We start from the raw sequence: 25156 nt of genomic DNA on the forward strand, positions 1-25156 counted from the left end.
AAAGAAATAATTATAATAAATAAGAAGAGAAATGTAAAAGAGAAATTGTGATTATCAACTCACATATGTACACAGCTTTACGACAAAATGCTTGTGATGAGGAGCATGGCTTCAAATATCTTATATCCGCCGTATTAATAGTGCAATCTTGATCCCTTTTACTGTTACATTGATAACACGTAATAGCTTTCGATTCTTCTTATACGTGTCAATAACGTATCAGATATGAATTTACGTATATAATAAGGTTAATACAAAGTATGGTAGTATTAACATCATTAATGAATAACATATTTTATATAGCATACTTCTTACGCGCTTCGTCATTTTGTTTGTTACTTATATTTATAAAACAGAATATAACAAAATTTGGAATAAAGAAACGTTTGAAAATTTTTCCTATAATAGCCATAAAGAAAATCGAAACGAATAATAGGGCATTAAAGAAAATATGCAAAAAGAAACTTATTCTAAAAGTATTGTTCGCTTTATTTGTGTAGTTTATTGCTTCAATTATACTAACAGTCAGTATATATCTGTTTGTATTCTGCTTTATGCATAATTGATCAACATATATTCTGCTTTATCTACAATTGATAAACATGATATTTCTTTTATGAAACTTACCTCTTTGGAATACAAATAAAAGCAACAGTACATGTAATGCATTTATTTTTACATGCATTTTAAACTTTCTTTTGCGTTTCTATATTTACAATGTATTTAACATTTGTTCGCCAATTGTCGAATTTTCTCAAATTACAGCCACTTTATCTAAATTACTGCGACATTATCTTTTATTCGACTATCCTAATATGTAGCTAAAAGAATGATGGGAATGAATATTACTATTGAGAGTAATAATAATAATGATTGAAAGGTTATATAATCATACCATGACAAATGTGACCGAAATGGAAAATTTATTTTCTGCACTTTTATCCACGTATTGCAACGCTTTATATAACTTTCTATATATTAACTTATACAGTAATAAATATTGCCCAAGCGAAACAGAAACAATCAATTTAATTTAACAATTTTTCATTAACTTTGACATAAAAATTTAGTAAATACCTCTTAGACATAAACGTGACAAAATCAATACATAGCTATTTTCGTGACGTATGGAAAAATTTGTTTCTAAAGTGTCTTTAAATTTAATTTCATGTCATCACTAAACAGTGTTACCACTACAGCCTTAAAATACAAAAAAGACTATAAAATAATAAGAGGAACTATAAAGTTTCATTGAAACAAAAATAATAATATTAGAAATATTCAATTTAGAAAGGGAGGTAGCTTAATTTATTATAGTTTTACTTATTTTTAAAGAATAAATTCAAACTATTATAATTTAAATCTTCATACAAAAAAGTGTAATTATAACAATTTAGCTCAACAGTAAATTGCAAAATCTTAAATATTAATATTTATATCATAGGACAGTTTCCATTCTTTTAGATGAAATATAAAATAACGTATTTGTTACTGTTACGGAATAAAAATTTCACGTGGAAAAATTTGCAAGTAAATTAATATTTGAGAATTATTTAAATGCTTAATAAAAACGTAGAAGTAAATTCCTATTTTATTTCTTACTTGAAGAGGTAATATCGCATTAAGGAACACATGTTTGTGTGGTATAAATATTCGTGTAATCTCATTTTTAATATAAGTATATTTAGGTATATTATAACATTGATAATATTATATATGAAATATCTACAATTACCAATTGATTCAAATATGATGATGAAATGTATAAATTTGTTAAATACTTAAAAATAGGGCAACGTTATACTGTTGACAGCACGCGTTATATATATGCTAGTTGTTTTAAGAGAAATACGTATTTCATATTCAAGATATGAAATATTTCTTTCAACATCGTTACGTAAGATTATCGAATATGGATAAAAAACTTTAACTAAATATTCATCATGCACACTATTTCATGTCCTTATATGAGTTCAATGTAAATACAAATTCTAAGAAAGATTTTATTTTGAGTTTTATGTTTATTAAGATACACGCGATGTTTTACACAATTCAAACGAAATGTATTTCTTAAACGACAGCTGAGTTAATAATGAACTTGGAAATTATTGGAATTATTCTATCTCTTAGAATGCATATAGTTTATAATTTATATTATATTTATTTATAATTTATGATGCATATAAATCATTACACATAAATTCTTGAAATAACGTGCAAAAATTGAGAAGAGTATTCGTTGGCAGTAACAGATTCCTCATTATTAGTAAAAAAGTGATTCCATTGTTACATTTTTAAAAGATTTCAGAATACTTATCACTTAGAACATAATCATCGAAGTGGTGTCAGGGACTCACTATGTTGCTAAATAAATTAAATACTAACTGCGACGAGCAACGTGCAGTGAAAATCAGATCACATATATGACTTTCAGTAAATTCAATACGTTTCAGTTCTGTATCATTTTCACAGATTTTATTGCGAAAATAATTTCACTGTTTACATTAGCCACATCATATTCTTAAGAAGAAACATGTACATGTTCTAAATTAATGCAAACATTAAATAATAATAATACGCACATAAAAAATGTCAAACAATCTAGTTATACAAGCAGAAATATTTCTAATCAGTATTTCCCTGGAGCGTAAGATATTAAGGTTATTAATTATTTGTTATTATATATTACTGCCAATTTTTTTTATTTGTTTTTAATTAGCAACATATAAAGGACTTATCTTTATATCCAAATGGGACAAATAACAATAAACTGAAGTATTTTGTTCTCATTACTTCCGCTGGCGAGTTTAAAAAAATAGGTCATAAGGAACGATGATTCAGAAGCTTAATAGCAAGAGTGGAAAGATATCCTTCACGTTCCTTTCCGTATTGTTCGCGTGCAACTTATTACAGTAGCTTCCATGACATTTCATGACGTTCAGTGTGTCACAGGAAACGGGATATTATCCACTTATCGTGTTCCAAACCACCACTTTACGCTCCATTTGAACATAAAGCTCTTCGTACCGCCCACGGCCTTCCCTATTTAACATCCAGCCCTGCCTTGTCCGTCAAAACAATCGTATTTTTTATCATCAACGATTATGGCTTTAGATTGCTACAGAGAGTTAACATTCTAATTATACTTTCTAGGAGGAAGTAAGAACATTCCAACGATATTTGTTGTTTATTATCATACATAGATATATTTAACGTTATATCTGGATAATTTTTGGTACTTCTTAAAAAATTAATTTGAGTTTCATTGAAACAGGACAGACGACGTTTGTATGGTTCATCCCAAGGATAATCAATTCTGAACCTTTGAAACGACGAGATGATATACGCTGGCAAAATTTTAAGAGATTTCGCGGACAATTTCAAAATCGCATGTTGCGTATACTTTAAAAATTAACGAATTATCTTGAGTAAATTAGAAAATTGTAATACCACCCATTTGTATGACATAAACGACGAGATTGCAAAATCGTATCGGAGGAAGACTATCAAATCAAGTGAACATAGTGTGCATAGGTGAACTCGTTATTCATGATAATTTAAGAAGAAAAATTATACAGGATGTTTCACAAAATAAATTTAACTTTAGAGTGTTGATTTCAACGTTCGCCTATGTTTCTGTACACGATTGCGTTCATAATCACGAATAATGTAAATTGTTATTTACCATCGTACCAGTTGCCGATACGAACTATCAGTTTGAATTGGTTTATCGATATCGGATAAAACGCAGGTGTACTTGCTACATTTTCAAGATCAACTTTCTCGAGGACCAGCCCTTATTTAAGAGAACGTTGGTCTTTGTTACGAATCAATCTTTTTTTTATATATATAAGAAATCATACCCTGTTTGATAATTCTACACTTTCCAAAACACCCCACGCGTCTCTTGTAACAAAATGCTTCAATTAGATTTCTGGTACTTATTAGTTACCATTGATAAGAATATGGAGTATTTTGTACGTAGATTTATCGTCACTAGCGATATTTCTAGCGAAAATAAAAAGTGTGTAATCACTGAAACACAGTAAAAATCAATCCCAGGTAGCAGCAATCCTTCTACTGACCGTTCGTCAAAAATATTGATTTCTTGATATGGCGCGTATAGCAGTAACGATAGAAAATCTGTGCAACGCAACGTGGAAAACGGGAATCCAAATCGCGGACCGCAAGAAGCGACGAAGCTTTCCCTCGACCGTGGCTAGATCGTTTGGTCCTTGGATTATTCGTTGCGGCGAGATCGTTTTTCCCATTCGTCTCGCCTCGTCTTGTCGACCTTAGTATTCCTCGCGCGCAATCACGTATTCATGATTCTATCAGTGGTGTAAGCTTCGTCGCCTTAGTTGCGGGCTTGCGCTGCAATCGCGCCGAACGACAGCCAACGCGAACAGTGCTTCAGCAGCTGTCGAGGCCGGATGGTTGGCCTCGTCAACCCCTGATCTAACCGCGTTCTCTTTCTTTCCCGCCGCTCGGTCGCGCGTAATCTACGCCAGTGACCGCGAGAAACGTTAATCGTAGAAGGACGTGCCAGGATAATACCGAAACCAACATGAAGCGCTTTCTCATCCTTGTCGTTTGCCTATTGGTCATTCTCGGTTTTTATGGTAAGCGTCTACGCGTCGAGTCTGTGCTGTCTTTGGTTCAACGATCGGGGCGGGTTTACGAGACTGCTTCCTATCGATCCTCGTATCCTTCTCTAAAAGACCTACTTTCATCGCCATTTCCTTGTTTTTCTTCTTTTTTCTTCGTTCCTCTTTGTTTTTTGTTTGTTTTTTTTTACTACGTTATAGTCGTATAATCGTATAAAAGTTCATCTCCTGAATCGCGTCGTTCAGTGTGTGACGTAACTGATAAATAGTTCGTTCTCCGTTTCTCTACGATAACACTTCGTTATGTTAACTTACATTCTTTAATTGAAAAAATAATTACTGTACTTGTTTTGATTTGATTGTACATGCGATGTGCTAGTATATTATATAATTTTTCTTTTATGTTTTTTTATCTTTCTTAGCTACTACTACCTAAATACAATTGAAAAATATAATATAAATTAATCGAAATTCGCGACACATTTGCTTTTAATGTATAATTCTTATTCCCTTTTCCTCCATGTTTGCCCTGTTCCTTTTAACTCTCGTCAATAAAGTGATGGTATACCCTATTCGAAAAGTGGATCAACTAGCTTCCTCGTTCGAGGGAAGCGTTTAAATGCGACGTCACTGTTTCAGCTGATTTAACAATAAGCGTGTATAATATGCCGTACGTTGTTTACGGAAGCAATTGAATATCAAATAATTTTCATGAAGTTAAGCGATCGAAATTGTATGCTCCAAAAAGTACCTATAATTCCGCGGTTTGATTTAACCAAATGGACTGGTGCGAACGTTAGTAAGATCAATGACGACCAGCTATGCGCAAAGCAGTTTTCACATACGCAATACATTCGAAGTCACTTGTATAAAATTTCATGTTTATCGTGGAATATAAAACTCAAGAACAGAAAGTGGTTACTTACATCAATATCAACATTGAAATGATATTCGACATTTTTATAATTATCTTTTCGCTTCTAACATTTCTTAGTTTGCGGTCCGTTTAATCTCTGAAGTGATTATGGTGTTTATTGCTATGATAGTTCGTTATGTAAATTATACTGTTAGACATTCGTTATTTATGTCCTGTTACGCTCAGAAAAATGAATGACCGTAGAGACAAGATTAAAACGCGAAGACAAGCGCGTAAACTTATTGTAGCTATGCCTTTCCAGGCCAGATAGCTGCATTGATTTTTATATCAGTAGGGTCGGAAGTACAATGAACCTTTATTCAATGGGAATGTATGCCATTTCGAAACGTTTCCTGGTTTTTATAAAACAAACTTCATGAAAGACAGCTAAATTACGATGCTCTATGGTAATCCGAGTGTCCAAACGTTGACCTATATAAACAGACGCGTATACATAACGACAACAAATTATTCAATTGTGCTGACATAAAACGCATTTGGAAGAAGATAGTACCACGATCCCCCTGGTATGAAAGTTTAAATTATCGCATTATCTTCGTATCACAGTGACCTCTCTTATCAACCACCCAATAATATTTTTATAACCTCGTGTTTCATGTAATTACGAAACTGAATATAAATTATCAACGCTACCGCAATGCGGATAATACTGAGTCATATTAAAAAATTGTCATGTAAATTTATCTGCGCTGATGAAAATATTATAAGTTTCATTAATATGGAAGATGTAAATAGTTATATCAGAATCACAACTATTTATCCAAGTTTATATTTTTATACGACGAGAAGTCATCAAAACAACTGCAAAAGATAGAACCTACCCGGAGATTCATTTCTTTTCATTTTTTTCATATATTTTTGCCTACTATCTCATCACCTATCGTTCCCTTTTGTGCATTTTTACAGCTTTTAATTTCTCATAAATATATGAACAATCGCAATTTATTTATAGCTTTAAGAGAATAATCTTTTGTGAGGGAAGAATTTTTAAGCAAATCATTATTATGTTCTAGGCATAAACGCGATGCAATGCTATCTTTGCAACAGTCACAACGACAGTCGATGCGCCGATGATAATCCACCCGACGCCCTCAAAAAAGATTGCTCCGACCTCAAAAACGGCTCGAAATATACCATGTGCAGAAAGATTACGCAAGTAATCGAGTTCAGCGTTAATGGACGTAAGTGACATTCAGATCCTTGGAGAAAGAAAATCTTTTTTAAATTATAGTTCTTATAATATTTCTGAAATATTCTTCAATTTATTTTAATATTTCATTTAATATGAAATATCTCTAATATAAATTCTTAATCGTCTTTATTTATATTCGTTTATGTTATCTTATTTCGATACCATTAAGATACGTTTCAACGAAAAATTGATGAAGGCAACTGTAACAGCTACGATGCTGACAATACCAATCTTTTAGAGAACCAGTAACTTTAATGGGCTACTATAACTTTAGTGCGCTATTACTATTAACCTAGACTAATACAGTATCCTTATTACGTTGTAGAAAATTGCAATACGTGGTCACGCACCAGCGTGATTAGCGCAATACAAGTTATGATACAGTACTAGCTCAAGTAATTTGATATTTCGTACACAACATCGAATACAACTTATTAGTTTCATGATATCGTATCGATTATTAGTAAATAAGATAGACTGAACTATTACTATGTGTTTGAAACAGTTCCACCTGATACCCGAGTCATAAGAGGTTGCGGATGGGACGAGTCAAGTTATAAAGGAAAATGTTACCAAAGAAGCGGTTTTGGCGGTCGTCAGGAAGTCTGTTCGTGTTTGACAGACTTTTGTAACACGGCAACACCAAACGTTTTACCACCGACGTCTCTGATTCTGTCGTGTGTTATTGGCAGTATTCTTCTAGCATACATTCGTAATTAATTTTGAGAAAATTAATATACACTCGACCAGTCGACGAAGAGATGCGTCCGAGATCGTTAGTACCTGCAAGCAGCTTCGACTTCGCATTTTAACGGATCGGAAGTAAGCGAAAGTGGAGAGGACGATGCGTTTCAGAGCGAATAATATCTCACACACTTCCCACACTTTCGTCGTCAATGAAAGAAAAAGGCGTATAAAACAATCGAAACAGCACTTAAAGCGCAAAATGTCTTCTTCTATCTAGAATTTCACGTTGCATCTCGAGAGCAAACGCTGGCGACCTCGAAATGTTCGAACGAACGGAAAAATTCTCGACAAGGATACGTTTCATTCGAGATTCTAAACACACTGCGGTGGCTTTCTGCCTCCGGCTGTCCATCGGTTCAAGATTACAGTAGTTTTAGACGAGATATTCCCGTTGTTCCTGATTATCTGGATGTTTCCAAGTGTAATATACCAAGGAGAAAAATTAACGTAATTACCAATCTCTTACGTGTAATTGCTTTTATAATATCGCTATAGAAATAATCGAAGAATATATAAGAGTGTATCTTAGGAAAGTAAATAGATATTTCTATCGAGAAAGTATCGCATACACACATCTGTTAACGCATTCTATAGTGATATTCGTATATAAATTTTTAACGAAATAATTTAGATAATTACATATCTTAGACGAGCTTTCACGAAAAGATCGTGCAGAGACTCAGGAACGGCGTGATCTTTGGTACTTTTTGCGAAATGTCGAACAGCTTGGCGAGCACTCCTCGATCATGCATAAATCTTCTTGAAAATCTTCAATTTAGGTGCTGAAGGTGTGACGACAGTCACATTGTGTTCACTCGACAATTTTCTGCATAGAGCTTAAGAATGATATTACATATGTAATAATTACGCAACTTGTTGAAAGTCTATATGTTGTGACAACCTTCGCGAAAAAACATCTGTATGATATGTTTTTGTGCGAAGCGAGAAAAATATATCAGGGTTGCCGTTGCGGAGAATACCAAGTCTCTTATTTTCCTTACATCCTATCAAACAATATAACGAACAACTCGTATCGAGAATAAATTCATGCTTTCCTTAGACGTTAGAGAGAGAATCTTTTTATACGCAAAAAAGGTACATTAGACAGTCTAGCATAATTTACGTTACATGTATTTCAATAAAATGCAATCGACATTCGTTGGAATTATTTATATCTGAAATCGCTTTTAATGCGTTGAATTTTGTAATTTACTTTATTCTTAAAATCGATCGCGAAACATATCTATTTTTTATGTGATTTAATGAGATCGAAAGTATTTGAAATTTATACAAGATTAACAGGTACGTTGAAAACGTTAGATAATTCATGGATAAAAATACCCACGCCGTACGTCAAATTTTTCGCTCGTTTCATTGTTCCGCGTAGAGAATTTTGTTTTAGGTCAACAGCCAGTAATCTGCCATTTTTCTTCGTGATGTTCGTTGACTTTCATTTCGTAGATTACCATTTGCCTTTCAATATGTATATATAAGTTTGGTCATTTCTCGTTCGCAAGGAATTTCGATTTGTTTCCGTGAGAGAAGAAACGTTAGACGAGAAAAACGATAACATGTACATTTGTTGACTCGAGAAAGAAGTGGAGCAATTTTGGAAAATCCTGGATTAACATCGAGTTCTTTGATTTAACCGCAAGTTCATTCGTTAAGAGTTTAAACCCTTTCCTTTCTCTGTTCTCCTGTGCTGTACCTATTTAAGCTCGATATGATTTTATCTCATTACCTGTCGTCCTCGTGAAGACATTTCCTTACTTTGTCACTCTTTTCGTCATCGATTATATTATTGCATCGTTTATCGAACACAAATGGTTTACTCAAGAGGAACAAAGAGGCATCTGAATATCAGGTAAAACGAAACTTCTTCGTCGTTGTATATGCATAAAATAAATCAAAGGGAAATGTGCTTAGGTTAACGACGTGTCAAATAACAGCTGACATAGTAGCCAAGTTCATTTCGTTTGGATAAAATATCGTTAGCTATACGTATCGTTTGTTAACAACATTTCTCTTCAATTTTATTTTATTTTAATTCAAAATGATTTAATACAAAAGTGTCAATACTTCGCGCATCGATTCGAAATTACGAATCTTAGGCGCGTGTGATAAATAGAATAAATTATTTCCTTAAACAGAGGTTGAAAAGTAAGAAGACAACGAGAGGATCGTATTCAAGCCGGGGTTAGGTGGATCATGCACCCTACAGCCGCACGAGCTAGTCGATCGTCCATACAATCTTCGATTCCGTCCGCATCAACCCCGTCGTCCCTCGTACATCCGCAGCAACAACAAATTCTTTATGGTCCTATAGCTAATCCAACGTTAACTCTTCAAGCATGCGGAAGTGGTCTGCATCCTTCGTGTATTTATCCAGGAACGCAACGTAACGCTGGTCTCGCTAATCCTGCTCCTTTGCATATACAAGGTGTAACTACGTTTCCTTTTAAAATTTGGTACATTTTGAATACTTAAAAAAAAGATAGCTTTAAAAAGTATTGCGATAATTAGTTCATCTTTAAACAAGTAAAAGATGTGATTGTTATTTGCACCAAATTAACGATTATATACTTCCACCGACTGCAATCTTTTTATCGACAACCACAGAATTCGTTTTATCACTGATCGAGTTAATAGGATCTTGCGTTTATCGATTATACTTCCTTTTCTTTTTTTTGGGAGGGGGGGGGGGGGATTTCAAGAATTTTTCCTTTCTATTGGAAAGGAAGGAAAGAATTAATAATTAATAACAGATATATAAACTGAATTTTGTACAATGAGAATGATATTACCGTTGGTGGAAAATATTAATTGTTATCAATTATCGGTATCAATGTTTATGTTAAATAATGGTTTCAGTTTTCTAAGATTCTCGTACAAACCCATCCATGAATATAGGCAAAAGCAGCAGATGGCCAGCCAAAAATAAGCTCGTACGAAATCAACAATATTGCCAACAACAACAGCAGCAGCAGCATATTCAACAGCAGTTATCCTACAGCCCGAAACCTCTGGTTCTGTATGATCAAACGACGAACAATGCTCCGATACTTCCACCAACTACTTCCTTTTTAATTGCTTCCTCGACGTACACGCATGGCTCTTTCTCTGGCGATCAGTACAACAATTCCGGAATTACGTTGATACCACAACCCTACTTTAAGCCTCCGGATGTACAAACGTTTTGTCTAATTCAAGATCGACAAAATATTCAGCAACAGGAACAACCATCGCACAGCTCCTATTATAATATCTCAGCTACAAACACTTGCAACTTGCAAGCAATTAATGGCAATTCAGCGTTTCAATTTCCTAATCTCAGTCCTTACGCAGCCACGGCAAATTTCACCAACGGCCAAGTCACGGGTCCTGTTCAAACAGTACACTCTAATCAAATCTATCCTAATCATCCAGCGAGTTTAGTCTACGGTAGCCTACAGAGAGACAAACCTGTAGCCACTGCTGCCACACTTGACATTGCGCCCCTTAAAGTCGGCAAAAACAAAATACCTACAGTCGATACCTCTCGAGTTACCCCGATATCATCTGAAAATTACGACGAATGGCCCCTTCAAACGATTACCTCTCCCTGTAACGACTTGTTCAACATAAAACCGAGTACAGAGGATGAGGCAAGCCGAGAAACCAAGACGAGTTCTTCGGAAAAAGCTACATCGAACGTGTGTACAAAAACGCAGGAGGAACATTATTCCGACGAATCGTCTACCAGCTTCGATTTTACGATCGAGGCTGAAAAGATGGTTTCAGCGCTTTGCAACATATCTTCGAACGATATTAACAAAGAGGAAACGAAAACCGAGAAATCCAATTCGACGCCGTTGTTTAGCGGAGCTGGCGATACTGCGTCAAATAAGAATACTTGGTTCACCGAATTCTGTGCGGATTATGGGAGTGGTACGTCGATAGCTGTTCAAACGGACGGACCGTGCCTGGATAGGACACAGTATCCGGAACTGTTGCGAAAAGTCGTTTACTGGGGATGCACAGAAGCCGAAATCGTTTTAAACGATAGTTGCAAAACAAACGCCAGATGCAGTTGGTTGAAAAATCTGTCTACCGCCACTAAAACAGCAGTTACCAAATCTTCCACTTGTTTCCCAATTTTCGCCGGAGATCGTGTTTTCGTCGGCGATCTGATAAACGCTTTGTTGCGCATTAGTAACGGTTGGCTTGTTCTTGATAATTATTTGAATAAGCAGCACTATCCAAGCTTGAACGATAAATTCGACTGCGAGTTGCTCAGATGTTTTCGTTTGTGGGAAGAGAGCACACACGAGCTACTGAATCAGATCATCCACGCCTTCTTAAAGCTCGAAGAAAACGGCAATGCTTCTAATTTCGAGCAAAGATCAGAATCATTTGGAACCTCTTTTCCAGGTGACGTTTCAGTTTACACGAATCGCGACTTGTTTGATCCATCTTCAACTATGATTACATCGAAACAGAAGCCCGATAATAAAAAGAACAATCGAGATTCCAGTAACGGTGCGCAGTTATCAACCGGCAGCCTACGAAATTTCAGCCTGTACAATGCCAGCCAGGAGAAACAGTCGTCCCAAAAAGAATCAAAATTACGAAGTAAGTGGACCGTTACTGAGAACCTAACGACAATAGACAGCACGAAATCCGTGCCTGATATGTTCTTAGGGCACGCGGAATCTGCGGGTCAACCGAATAGTAGATTTCGTTCGAGAGGAAGCTCGTCCTCTGCCAAGACAGACACATCCACGCAATCCCTGAACGCAGAGTTTTTTCACCTGAGAAGCAAAATTCTTACGGAAAACAATCAGGATCCTTCTAGACAATGGTTATTCAAGGAGAAGAAACAAGAATTCCCCGAAAATAAAGTTCCGCCGCAGGAAAATACCGACACCGTGTTTAGACTACAGCGACAATTAGATGATAATTCTGAGAGCAATTATGCTCAAAAATGTTTATCGAGGGTGGAATCTTCGTTTTTGAACCCTTCCATTAGTTTAGAATCTATATACTTTCCACCCGCCAACGACCACGAAAATTTTTATCCTAGTTACGCTATTTGTCCGTCGTATACGGTAGATTACGGTAGTAAAAATTCAAAGAGCCTCGAACAAAATCACAGAAATAAAACGAATATGGATTTGGTTTATGTTGGCAAATCGTCCACGAGTCAATTGGAGCTAGCGGCTGTGCCAAAGGATAAGATGACGCTGCTCAGCCAAATCGAACCGAGTATCCCGGAGAAATCATCGGAAGAAATGACTGCCAATTTGTCAGCTTGGTTCGCCAGTATGAGAAACTCTGATAACAGACAAATGCCATTTATGAATCCGGCGGATGTGAATACGGAGACTGTTGTGCCACGTGGGTCGACGCGCGCAGAAATGTCAAAGAATACGATGGATCTCGGTAGCTGCATCAGACAGTTGCATATCGACGCAAATCGTCAGTTCCAGACGCTGCAAAATATACAGAGCGTTCAGACTACACCCTGGAACGCTTATAATTTGATCAATAATCGCGTTCAAGTGCAGCAGGTACCCGAAGAATATGACAGTTCCGAAGATGTTAGAGTATATATGAAACCAGGAAGTTACAACGTGCCGAAAAAAAGACATCAAAGAAGATCAAATCGTCGTTTAGAAAGCTCCGCATCTCGAAACGTTGCCAATGGGTCCTCGAACAATCATCGCAATCATTACGTTAACAACAAAGAGAAAACGTTTTGCGCTCCGGCGTCGTCTACTCCTGTGTCTCGACCTACCGCAGCACCTATATCTAGCGATGTTAATACTTGCACAAATACAATGAAAGTGCCTTTCCCGGCGACTCCGATCGTACCACCTCCTACCTTCTCCCTTGAAAATTCACCTAGGATTTTAAAACGATCCGATACATCCAATTATACCGTGTCGGAAGATGTTACTTGGAAAGCAGCCTGCGCTTCCGCTGAGATTCTGTTAGAAGCGTTGAACGTAAAAGAGGATACGGACTTTAAGAAAACAGAGATCGATCAAGTCGACGTTAGCGAAAAGTTTGAGAGTGTGAAAGAGAACGATAATGACGATACAACGTCCCAAGCGGCGCAGGATCGTGAAAAATTAGACGAAAGCCTTTCGAAAAATTTAAAGGACAGTAACGATGGTTGCGGAGGCGTTTCGAGCTACGAAGCGTCCGAAGATGACTCGGGCTCCACGAATCATTTTTCTCTCAACACAAGTATCAACGAAGCTCTACAGTTGTCTGGTAATAAAAATGGTAATGATTATAATCGCTTAAAGTTTATTCTAAATATCGCTTCTATCGGAAAAACATTTTCATTCGAAACATTCGCATATCGCTTTGGAACTAAAAACGTAAGTCGTATGTATTCTGCGTATTCTATACATTCTACGCGACTATCGTATTACTATGATATTCAAGCAGAGTATTTAATTATTTTCAATGTCCAACATTAATTCTAATTGTTTAGTAAAAATAAAATTTAATCGCTTTAATACTAGAAGGACGGAAATTTGAGAACTTTAGATTTTCATAACACGTAATTGTAAATTAACATAGCCGCAACAGAGAAGGGGGGGGGAGTAAATCTGCTTTAAAGAATAATAATAATAATATAATGTATTTGGAGTAAAACAAGCTTTACTATGTATTTGTTCCGTACGTATAAAATATTGAAATATTTAGAAAAGTAAATGGAAACATGTGTCTGATGTCACATTAAGGCAATACTTCCGTTCTTCCAGCATTAAATATCGCAATATTTTATGCAGCTACCCGTTAACAGGTTCTAGTAAAATGAATGTAAAAACGGATTCGTGGTTAATCAAAACTTTGAACAACGCTAACATGGCAAACAAGCAGAAACGACGAAAAAACAATGCCGTTCCACATAGCTCAGAATCGTCAAACAGTTCCGTAACAGAGAATGAACAGCCGGCTCCCGTTGTTTCGTTAGTGACCAACAGTACCGTAACAACAGTCGCAACAACTACGACGGTGAAGAATCTTCAACAGACTATTTGCTCGAGGAAAAGTTCGTGCATTTCCTTAAACAATGGCCAAACAACGTTGGGAGAGGCCGAGCGTGTCATAGGGAAGGCAACTTATTCGGAGACTCTTCGACGTTGCGCATCCTTAAGTACATCCTTCTCGGAGAAGAAAGAATTCTGCAAGAAGAGCAAATTAAACATTGCCAACGTATCGACGATTTGTAGCACTGTAATACCGATCCCTGGACGCAAGTGTCAAAGAAAAGATTTCGAAAAATCATATTATCTCTTGCATAATAGATCTCGTAAATGTTCTGGGAAGAAAGCTACGAAAAATTTCGAGGTCAATGATACTCAAGTGGAGGGAACGTCGAAATCTACAATCGCAACAAAACACGGGAAGAAACGAGAGAATTCTGGATGCATCGAATTTTTAGACGGGAAATTTGGTGGGAAAGCCAGTGATAGAGGTTGGTCCGTATGGTATAGCTCGAAAAGAAAACAAAGTCTCAGTCCGCTTGCCCTTAGCAAATTAGAAATGATACATCAAACAGTTTGGCAAATGGAAGAAGCAGAAATTTTCAAGTGTCCATCCTCAGGAAGCAATAATGGAAAACAATCTTCTTCTCACACGGTTAGTTTCTTTGCATATGCCCATTTCTTTAAATCGTAAATGGATAATTATATAATCTTCTTTTAGATCGAAGACTATTGTAAAGTTATTAAAAGTCCGATGTTCCTGGAAACGGTTGAATACAAACTAAAGAATCGAGTTTACCATAAAGTAGAACACGTGGTTAGAGACTTTCGTCGTATCGTTTATAATTCAAAATTATATCACAAGGTAAGCAGGCTATTTTATTTATCGATTTTCTAATCTTTGCTAGACATATAGAGAATCAAATTAATATGATTGAGCTACGATATATGGTCTGAACTAATATAGTTTTTAAATAAATAATATTTAATATTCATCGTGGATATAATGCAGTCAATATTGCATAGGAATTTGAATAAAGTGGCAAGACCTATTGTAATCTTCGAATGTGTTATCGAAAACTTTTATTTCTACTACGACTATAAAGTTCCCTTAATCATCTGATCGCAGGATGATCATGATCGAGTAAAGACAATTGAAATACTGTCGAAGAAACTCGAAGAACTATTCGAGGAACATTTTGCGAGTTGGGACTTCGATAATATTAGCGGTAGTCCAAGAGAAAGTTCGCCAGTGCTGCATCGCTTTAAGACGGCTGGTCAAAAACCGGTAACTGGACGTTACGGCAACACGAAGAAATGTCTGTCTTCTTCGATTACCAATAACATATAATATTGCTCATTAGAGTATGTGCTTTCTGCGACATCAAACTGCGCTTGGAGAATTATCGTGTCTATCATTCGTGGTGACATTTTGTTGTGCATCTATAATTCATATTACTATTAGATTAACAGATAACTGATTACATGGAGTTTATGTAAAATTGTTAGATTCGAAATTAAGTATATCTGTAAGGATCGATCATAATAATACGCTCTAGTCACGCATCAGTTCGTATTGTTGTCGCGTCGTAAGCGTTCTACGGTTTTTCTTTCGTAATGCAGCTTGCTACGTTAAAACATTTTTCGTCTATTTTCAAACAAGTGAAAGTTTAAACGCTTTGTTTTCTGGTACATACCTCCGTATAAGATAATGTATCTTAAATGCGAAACAAGACGATAGTTACTTGCTCTTTTTATATCATTGATATTATATATATATATATGAAAAAAGATAGTAATACGAATTACTTAATAACGTTGCAATGATCATAGCCCACAACTTGAGAATACTCAATTATCACTAAAAGAAAAATAATTTGAGCATTTTGTTCTTCATCCAGATTGAGGCATAAAACATTAAACGAAAATAGTGAAAACGATTGAAATATTATAAGAATAAAATAATTTTCCATTTGTAATGTGATCAATATGCGTAAAATATATTATACGAGAAAAAAAAAGAACTACTATAATATAAAATTGTACTGTCAAGCAAATAAAAAATTGACCAAATAAAATAGTTGAAAAAAATGGAAAATCCCGCGTTATCGCGATGAAAGAAAACGCATGCGCAGTATAGCCTCTATATTCCAGTAAAGTTAATGCGCACATACTGTAGAAATGTCAGTTCAGGTAGTATGCGCACATAGATTATAATAATGTCAAACATAGAGGGAACAGAAAGATGGCGGTCGAGCGGTAATTTTGTGATGCATGGGGTGTAGTCTACAAATGGTGTGCCTTACATTCCCAAGGGATTCGTCAAGATCATCATATCATCGTGCAATGTGACTATATACTGGAGACGACCGTCCTGTGAAGCAGACCGTGTTAAGAACGGAAGGACAACAACGGAGACGGATAGAAGAAAAGCTAAAAGGTGTGAGAGAGGAGGAGAGTAGAGAAAGAGAACGGACCCAGTTTGTACGTAACGAGAACGAGTGTAGAAGCGGTTCATTGCTCCGCTCTGACTTGTCGCCAAGATGGATTGGGAGTCGATTACGATGGCGAGTCTTCACCTGACGATGACCGAACATCAATATTATGAAGATATTTTTAGTTATTGCTGTGAAAATGCAGACAGCGACAGTGTGCCGGTGATCAAAGTTGCCGAACTACTGCGCTCGGCGAATTTACCAGGGGTTGTCACGATGAAGGTAAATTATATCAACTCATTGTACGTAGTCTGTCAGCTGTTGGTTTTCTGTCACACACGCGATTGCAATATTGAGATCATAACATCTCTTTAATCATATAGAAGTGGGCGTTTAATTTGTCGAACGTGACGTGATATCGGCAAATTACAAAGGCTTATGAAGGTTAGAATTAAGGAACTGTTACGAAGTGATTATAAGTATCCTAATTAAATGACCAACTAAACAGTTACGTACTTACATTTCCGAATAAAAAAATCAGTCAGTATTTTTACAATAGTTTAATGATCGATTTTGTCACAATGTCAATACCGTTATGTTATTATTCTCAATATGTATATGTTAAAAATTTCTAGTATAAAATTAAATAATGAAAATTACAATGATCATCGAATGTATGAAGATACATTTGCAAATTAGTTTAAAGAATACATCAATTTCAGTATTTCTCCGAAGTTTTGCAAAATAATAAAGTAATGAGAAATTTCAAATTTCTCAAATTTAAACAATATTTTTAAAATACATGAAACGAACCTTATGTTAATAGTTTATTTCAAATAAAGTAGATTGATGATAATATTTAAGATATTTTATTTTGTTGATAAACAAAGTAGAATATAAAATAAAAGTATGAATTGTTTGAGAAATATTGTCAAATGTTATTTGAGCATAAGAAACTTTTATATTACTTTCGTAAGTATTTGTTATACATATATTAATGTAATTTATTGCTTCTTGTATGATATTCATTATTTGTAAATAATGTATTATAGATATGCACAACTATAGATATAAGAATATTTATATTTAAATTAGACAAATTTAAATAAAATACTAATTATGTTTATTTGCAAAATAAATTTTTCTGATTTATAGATATTGGATATCTGTTTTGGAACTGAAGCAGCACACATTGGTACACATCTTGGAAAGAAACAATTTTATGTACTGTTGAAACTTGTAGCAGCTCATCAAGCAGGACTTAGTATCCGTAAAGATATAATTACTATGCCCTTGGATGTTATTACCTTACCAAGATTTACTTGGCCAGCATCTGGGGAAGAAGATGATAGAAGAAGTTCAGATTCAAACAGAGCTGTAAAAAGTCATCGACATGCTCCTGAGAGTACCACAGAAAGTGAAAGTGAAGCAGAATCTCCAAGGGAAACTGGCGGTAGTACAGATTCACCTACTCCAACAAATAGTATAATACAGGAAAGAAACAATGACATAGGTGGTGAAACTATATTAGATTCTGTATCTGGAGGTTGGCAAGGATTGTTGGTATCTGAAGAGCAGAGGCAATTACTAGGAACCGAAGAAGAAAGTTCAGAACGTCATAGCAGTGATGAGGGTGATGGAGATGGTGATGGCTCGTTTCCACCTGAAGAAGTATGGATAATTAGTGATGAACAGCGTGAATATTATGCTGCTCAATTTACACAATTGCAACTTGATCCTGAGGGGCTTTTACACGGACCCATAGCCAGAACATTTTTTGAAAAGTCTGGACTTCCTTTAGGAGAACTTAGTCGCATTTGGCAACTTGCAGATATTACCAGAGATGGAGCATTGAGTTTACAAGAATTTTTTGTGGCTATGCATCTTGTTGTGTTACGAAGAAATCATGTGCCTCTACCCGATGTCTTACCTCCACCTTTATTAATTCCTTTGCTTAAGCAAAAAACTGGTCCACCACCTATTCCGCAAACTACAACTACTCAAAAAACTCCACCTAATACCACTGGTACTCGTGAAAGAAATAAAGAATGGACAAAATTTGTTGATTCACCAACTGGGACTAGCAGTTCTTTAACTAGCCCAGGTTTGCAACTAGTGAATTTTGATTTTCAAAAATCTGCTGTTGAAAAAGATCCTAAAATTCTACATCCGGTACCATTACGTTTAACACCTGAAGCAGCGATTCTTGCCTCTGGAGCAAATGGTAACAGTAGCAGCTGCACTACGTTGGGAGATGACGATCTCCAACGTACTGCAAGTGCATTGGTGCAACGACCTCTCATAAAAAAACCACCTCCACCTCCTGAAGAAGCTATTATAGTAACTCCAAAGAAGGAACCACCACCTCCACCACCACCCAGACCATACAGAACACATGCAAGAAGTTCTAGTCTTGATCTTAATAAATTAGGTATATGTTGCTACCAATACTCTGCGATACTTTTCATCTGTGGCTGAGAAAGCAAAGTTTTACGCTTCAAACTGTGCGCGTTCTTGTAGGGAAAAATGGTCAAAGTTTCCTTGGAGCACCTCCGCTAGTTCCACCAAGAATCTCTCCTGGAATTGTAAGTACTTTTATCCATTTTTTAATCATTCTATTACCAAACACCTAGATTAAAATTATTAATAATGAGAACTACATTTAATTAAGCTGCTTTTTATGGATCCGCACAGTAGATATTTCAGATACTTTAGATGTTAACAATGTTATGGATTCGGAAAGTTAAAATATGTAGGCAAAATTATTGTTATAAAGAAAATTTTGTCATGTATCTCTACTACAGACTTCACCTCGAAAATTGGTTGGTCAAAAAAGTGAGGGAGAAGGACAAAAAGCCTTAAATGAAAGTCAAGGTTTTGTTGCTGATTTTTCTCACTTTTCTCCAAAGAGCGAACTACCTGAAAATCCACCTCTGGAAACTCCACAATCACAGCAATTTACTGGTGTCTGTGGTGCATTTCATATTTATAGAAAACCCAGTCCAAGTGAGTTTTTCATTTTCTTTATTTTTCTTATTTGAATTTCAATGTACAGAGTATTATCATCTCTTAACTTTTTGCTTTATTTACAGAGCGAGAAGGAGATGAAGATGCTCCCAAGGATGAATTAGAAGAATCAAAGAAATTAACATTACAAGAATTACGAGAGAAAAATGCCGAACTGCGATTAGTTTGTGAAGAATTAACACGAGAATTAGCTAGCGCACTTCAGGAACGTATAAATCTTCGTGCGAAGCTTTTACTTTTAACATGATGTAATTTGTTATCATTTGTAAAAACTCCAAACTATGAATTATTAATTTTTCCTAAATTTGTTGTAAAATCGAGTAACTCATGTGTCATGCTAGTCTAGAGTATTTCCTTTTGCAAAGTTTCGTACATCCACAACAGTTAGCGTAACCAAAAAATAACATTACAGAGCAGATAGTAATAAAAATTATCCAATGTTAAATATTCAACCTATTTCTATCGTTAATTAGTAAAATATTAGATTTTAAATGTCCCTTTATATATTTTCCATGTTTTAATAATGTATGGTTTACTAATAGAAATATTTAAATTGCTCTTGAATAATTGTATTATTGAAAGGAAATGGATATTTCTTTCATTCTAGAACAGAAACGTTGAAGAAATATCAATGAAAATTCTTTGTGGTTACGCTATTATTCACATTTTGTCCTCTTTCACAGATAATTCCAGTGTGCATTATAGAAGCGTGGGTACAAATATTGTAGTAACATCTGCCACTCTCTAGTATTCAAATGTTACAGCATTTTAACGTTCAAATAATTTTAAAAACTTATATTTTTTATGCATAGTACTGTACTAAATTGCTGAGAAATAGTTCTTTATATATTACAAAGTTTTTAAAGTTGAATAATCGCATCAAGCTATAGTGAAAGCTTGATGATTATTGTATACTACAAAACTACAAAAAAAACATACTATAAAAGCGAGTGATAGATATTTATTGTTTACGACAACAAAATAAAACTGTATTTTCGTATTGCTGTACTATCAAATTTTTCACAGCATGACATAACAAATTGGTATTCCTAAAGTGTAACAATGTATTTCATTTCATGATGATAATTGTACATAGCAAATAGAATTAGAACAAGGAATGAGAGAAAATGAAGTCTGCAGGAACAGAACACTCAAAGAATAAATATACTTTAAAAAGAAACGTTGATACTTTCAATTTTTATGGATTACTTTTGTTCTACATAGATTATTCAACGTATTGTTTTCAATCGGAACAAAAAATATTACATCATAAATCGTATGACTTAATTTGTATATAAACGTAATGTTCTGCAAAATGTTTTGTTCGATATCTCATTATAAAAACTAATTTAATATAAATGAGAAATATAAAGTAACTATTCCTTGTGCCATATAATACAATACTTTAAGAATATTGTAATTAATATTGCAGCCACTTCTGATGGCCAGAACTTTTGTTAAAGTTATTTAGAAATATTCCAATCAATAATCATATTAAAATATCTTTTTGTAAATGTACAGAAGTTGTACAGAAAGTATATGAGTTAACTATTATGTAAGTTAACCGGAAGTTAACTGTTGATTTATTCCATTCCTACTATTCATATAATGCTGTAAAAATGTATCAATATATAAGAAGATAAAGAAATGTTCAAAGACTAAATAAAACATTCTCTTAGTTTCATAACAATTTTTATTGATATCAATGTCTTGAATGTCAAATAATATTACAGGAAGAAATCACAAATATGTTAAAATCTTGGTTGTGAATGTTGATGAATGAACAAAATGATATAAAGTAATTGAATGTAACATACATTACTCTTACTTAGATAATATTATATATGATCCAAGAATAATTTACGTTACGGTTGACTACATAACTCTCATAAATATGCGTTATACTTGCACTTGAATATATTTATGAACATATTTGAAAACCATAAACAGAAATTCGAATTAAGTAATGTGACAAACCCTAAAACCAGCTTCCTTTTGTACTTGTTTTGCCTAAATATTATTAGTTACAACTATGTAATGTGCGAAAGAAACGGTTTACTAAAAATATTCTCAATCTTACATTCTCAATTGTTGGTTGGAAACTCTACTGGTTAGAATGTTATTTAATCTGAAGTATCTATAAAATAACGATATATAACTCATATAACATTATCATATAGAACAGTTTACGAAATGTGTTACACATAAATATGAGTAAAATTTTAGTTATCTTTTGTTTGTATGTACTTAATTAAATCAACGACGCGGTTAGAATAACCATATTCATTATCATACCACGAAATTAACTTAACAAAGTTATCATTCAAAGGTATGCCAGCTTTAGCATCAAAAATACTGGAGTGGTTATCACCAATAAAATCGGAAGATACTACATCATCTTCTGTATATCCCAAAATTCCCTTCAAGGGTCCTTCAGCAGCTTCCTTTATTTTAGCCTTAATAGCATCATAGGACGCAGGTTTGGCAAGTCTAACCGTTAAGTCAACAACCGATACATTATGTACCGGTACACGGAATGCCATACCAGTCAGTTTTCCATTAAGGGCTGGAATGACTTTACCAACAGCTTTAGCTGCACCAGTTGCAGCTGGAATAATATTTTGTGCTGCACCGCGACCGTCACGCCATAACTGTTATAAAACCAAATAGTAAACATTAAGTATGATGAAACAAAAACCAATTATAGAGTGAAGAAATATATTATTAGAAAAAATTTGATATACCTTTCCAGAAGGTCCATCAACAGTTTTCTGAGTAGCAGTAATAGCATGTACAGTAGTCATAAGACCCTCGACGATTTCAAAATTGTCATGAATAACTTTAGCAAGAGGAGCTAAACAATTAGTGGTGCAGGAAGCATTAGAGATAACTTTATAACTTGGATTATAAGCTTCCAAGTTAACACCAACAACAAACATAGGTGCATCAGCTGACGGTGCAGAAATAATAACTTTCTTTGCACCACCTTCCAAATGAGCCTAAAAGATTAAAATAATTATTTATATATGAATACATTTCTCTCTCTCCCTCTCTCTTTTTAAAATAAATATACAGGTTTGTACATACAGAAGCCTTTTCTATGGTAGTGAAGACTCCAGTAGATTCTACAACATATTCAGCTCCAGCTTTTGCCCATGGAATAGCTTTTGGCTCGCGCTCACTGAACACAGCAATTTTATTGCCATTGACAACTAAGCAACCATTTTCGGCTTTGACCTCTCCCTTAAATCTTCCATGAGTGGAGTCATATTTAAACATATATACCATATAGTCCAAACCAATAAAGGGATCATTAATAGCTACAACCTATTAAAATTATAATAATGAAAAAAGTTGAAAGTACAAAAGCATATGAAATTAACAAATTATTTACCTGGGCACCACGATCAAGAGAGGCCCTAAGCACAAGACGACCAATGCGGCCGAATCCGTTGATTCCGATTTTGCTCATGTCGTCGTCTTCTTCTATGCAACTGGAAAATGTGCGGTTTATCTTTTGATAACATATTTTTGACTCGGCATATACCAATTTGCTTTTATAAAGTAATTTTTGTGTGATCGATATAAGTGAAGTTAATCCCAATAATAACGGCATAACCTCAAATAGGTGTAATATATTTTTTCGATTTATAATGATTTTATATTCAGAATGTTATTTGGTATAATTAAATTTAAAGCATAGCATTATTTTTTTGATTAGATTACAAATATAAAAATATTGAAATATAAATAATTCATGTAAAATGCACATATATGCATATTTTGATTTATTGTAAATTCAATTGTGTTTTGTTGTAAATATTACTGCTCTAACGAAAACATGAATAATTTAATGTATAAACATAGATACATCAAATAAAGTTGGATGTTTCTAATATTCTTGCATTAGTATTAAAAATAATTTCTGTAGTCTGCATTATTAAATTAAATAATTTATTACAAACAGAAATAATATTATAATTCAGATATTTGTCTTATAAAACAAGGTTTAATATTAAAGGTCACTCAAGGTCAATAAGATCTCTCAACGCCAATTTGTACTTAAAGACGAACGTGACCTTTTTCACATATTCATGCTTCGACTTTTACGATGATGTATGTATGTACATACACATATTTTATATTCAATATTATTTGTAATAATATTGAAACATTACAAAAGAAATGTATGTAGCGGAATGTATATTAGTATGTAGAATGAATCGTATTATTATCTTATTCGATTTAAAAATTCGTTACTATAATTTATGTTTATATTTATATTAAAATAAAACTAGTAGCTTTTAATAATTGTCTGAATTTTAATATATAGCTTTTAAATTTTTTCAAAACATATAAAAATACTAATGTAACGGTAACAAAATCTATTTTGTAAAAGATTATGTTATATCAAATTAACAGCACATATGTATGCATAAAAGTAGATTTTTTCATAAAATCAAAATCTTTCACAAATAATTTCATATTTAATAAAGTTCGTGAATTCTGAATTTCGTTTTTAAATAATTAATGTTGTACAATGTCGAAATCGAACAAATTCGTAGTATGTAAAAAAGTTGGGTTACGTGAGTAGGAATGAAATACATAGCATATATGTAACAAATATAATAAAACCAACGCTAATAAAAATTGAAATAATGTGATTGGACGAAAAGACAAATTCAGACATATTAGAAAGATATCAGTACACGTTTTCGCAGAGATTCTGGAACAGATTTTGTATCTACTACCGCAAAAATTATTATAGAAAGATACTTAGTTTGAATGACGTCATATCAACCGGTGTGAATAAAACGTACATGTACTAAGAACATGCTATGTAATCCTAGATATAAGCAAAATTCTGAATTTTATTATTGTTTTATTAACATCAATTGAAAGACTGTAGTTTATTGTATATAAATATGACGTAGTGGAAAAATTAAATTGTAGGAAAACATACGATAAATTAAGAGTTAGTTCTAAACTAGTGGTACTTACGTGAAAAAACAATCTGAACGCTACGCTTACCGCAAAAGCAGTGTCATTTGAAGGGCAGGCAACGTTAATATAACCGGTACCAGTTTTAGGCGTATGCGCTGTAACCGTTCCTTATTTTCGCACATCATCGGCTATTCTCGGATCACGTGAGTACACGTTCCTATTGACGTATTCAGAAGCCGCTAGATATAAATTTGTTCTCGTGTAACATTTGTGTACTTAAAAAA

General features: G+C 34.2%; 4 protein-coding genes across 6 annotated transcripts; 3 read left to right on the plus strand and 1 right to left on the minus strand.

The window, feature by feature from the left end:
* Positions 1-4348: 4348 nt before the first annotated feature.
* On the plus strand, positions 4349-8460 carry LOC126867106 (uncharacterized). Its single transcript, XM_050621265.1, has 3 exons — positions 4349-4622; positions 6558-6725; positions 7242-8460. Exons 1-3 carry the CDS (start codon positions 4568-4570, stop codon positions 7454-7456), a joined length of 438 nt encoding a protein of 145 aa, XP_050477222.1. The 5' UTR covers positions 4349-4567; the 3' UTR covers positions 7457-8460.
* A 151-nt stretch (positions 8461-8611) lies between these two features.
* Positions 8612-16384, plus strand: LOC126867103 (uncharacterized). 2 transcript variants are annotated; one of them, XM_050621261.1, is made up of 5 exons: positions 8612-9923; positions 10394-13753; positions 14283-15121; positions 15188-15331; positions 15596-16384. In XM_050621261.1, the coding sequence occupies exons 1-5, from the start codon at positions 9692-9694 to the stop codon at positions 15815-15817; spliced, it is 4797 nt and encodes a 1598-aa protein (XP_050477218.1). In that variant the 5' UTR covers positions 8612-9691; the 3' UTR covers positions 15818-16384. The 2 variants fall into 2 exon arrangements, with proteins under 2 accessions (XP_050477218.1, XP_050477217.1); XM_050621260.1 differs by having other exon boundaries at positions 14454-15121.
* A 294-nt stretch (positions 16385-16678) lies between these two features.
* Positions 16679-22032, plus strand: LOC126867104 (ralBP1-associated Eps domain-containing protein 1). 2 transcript variants are annotated; one of them, XM_050621263.1, is made up of 5 exons: positions 16679-17183; positions 18057-19332; positions 19422-19486; positions 19811-19907; positions 19994-22032. In XM_050621263.1, exons 1-5 carry the CDS (start codon positions 17010-17012, stop codon positions 20173-20175), a joined length of 1794 nt encoding a protein of 597 aa, XP_050477220.1. In that variant the 5' UTR covers positions 16679-17009; the 3' UTR covers positions 20176-22032. The 2 variants fall into 2 exon arrangements, with proteins under 2 accessions (XP_050477220.1, XP_050477219.1); XM_050621262.1 differs by having other exon boundaries at positions 16681-17183; positions 19706-19907.
* LOC126867105 (glyceraldehyde-3-phosphate dehydrogenase 2) lies at positions 21599-25088 on the minus strand. The gene is made up of 5 exons (XM_050621264.1): positions 24930-25088; positions 23323-23422; positions 23016-23255; positions 22673-22927; positions 21599-22579 (listed from the first exon to the last, which is right to left on the minus strand). Exons 2-5 carry the CDS (start codon positions 23398-23400, stop codon positions 22151-22153), a joined length of 1002 nt encoding a protein of 333 aa, XP_050477221.1. The 5' UTR covers positions 23401-23422; positions 24930-25088; the 3' UTR covers positions 21599-22150.
* Positions 25089-25156: the final 68 nt, after the last annotated feature.

Source organism: Bombus huntii, chromosome 6 (genome assembly GCF_024542735.1).
Source record: "Bombus huntii isolate Logan2020A chromosome 6, iyBomHunt1.1, whole genome shotgun sequence".
Lineage (NCBI taxonomy): Eukaryota > Metazoa > Arthropoda > Insecta > Hymenoptera > Apidae > Bombus > Bombus huntii.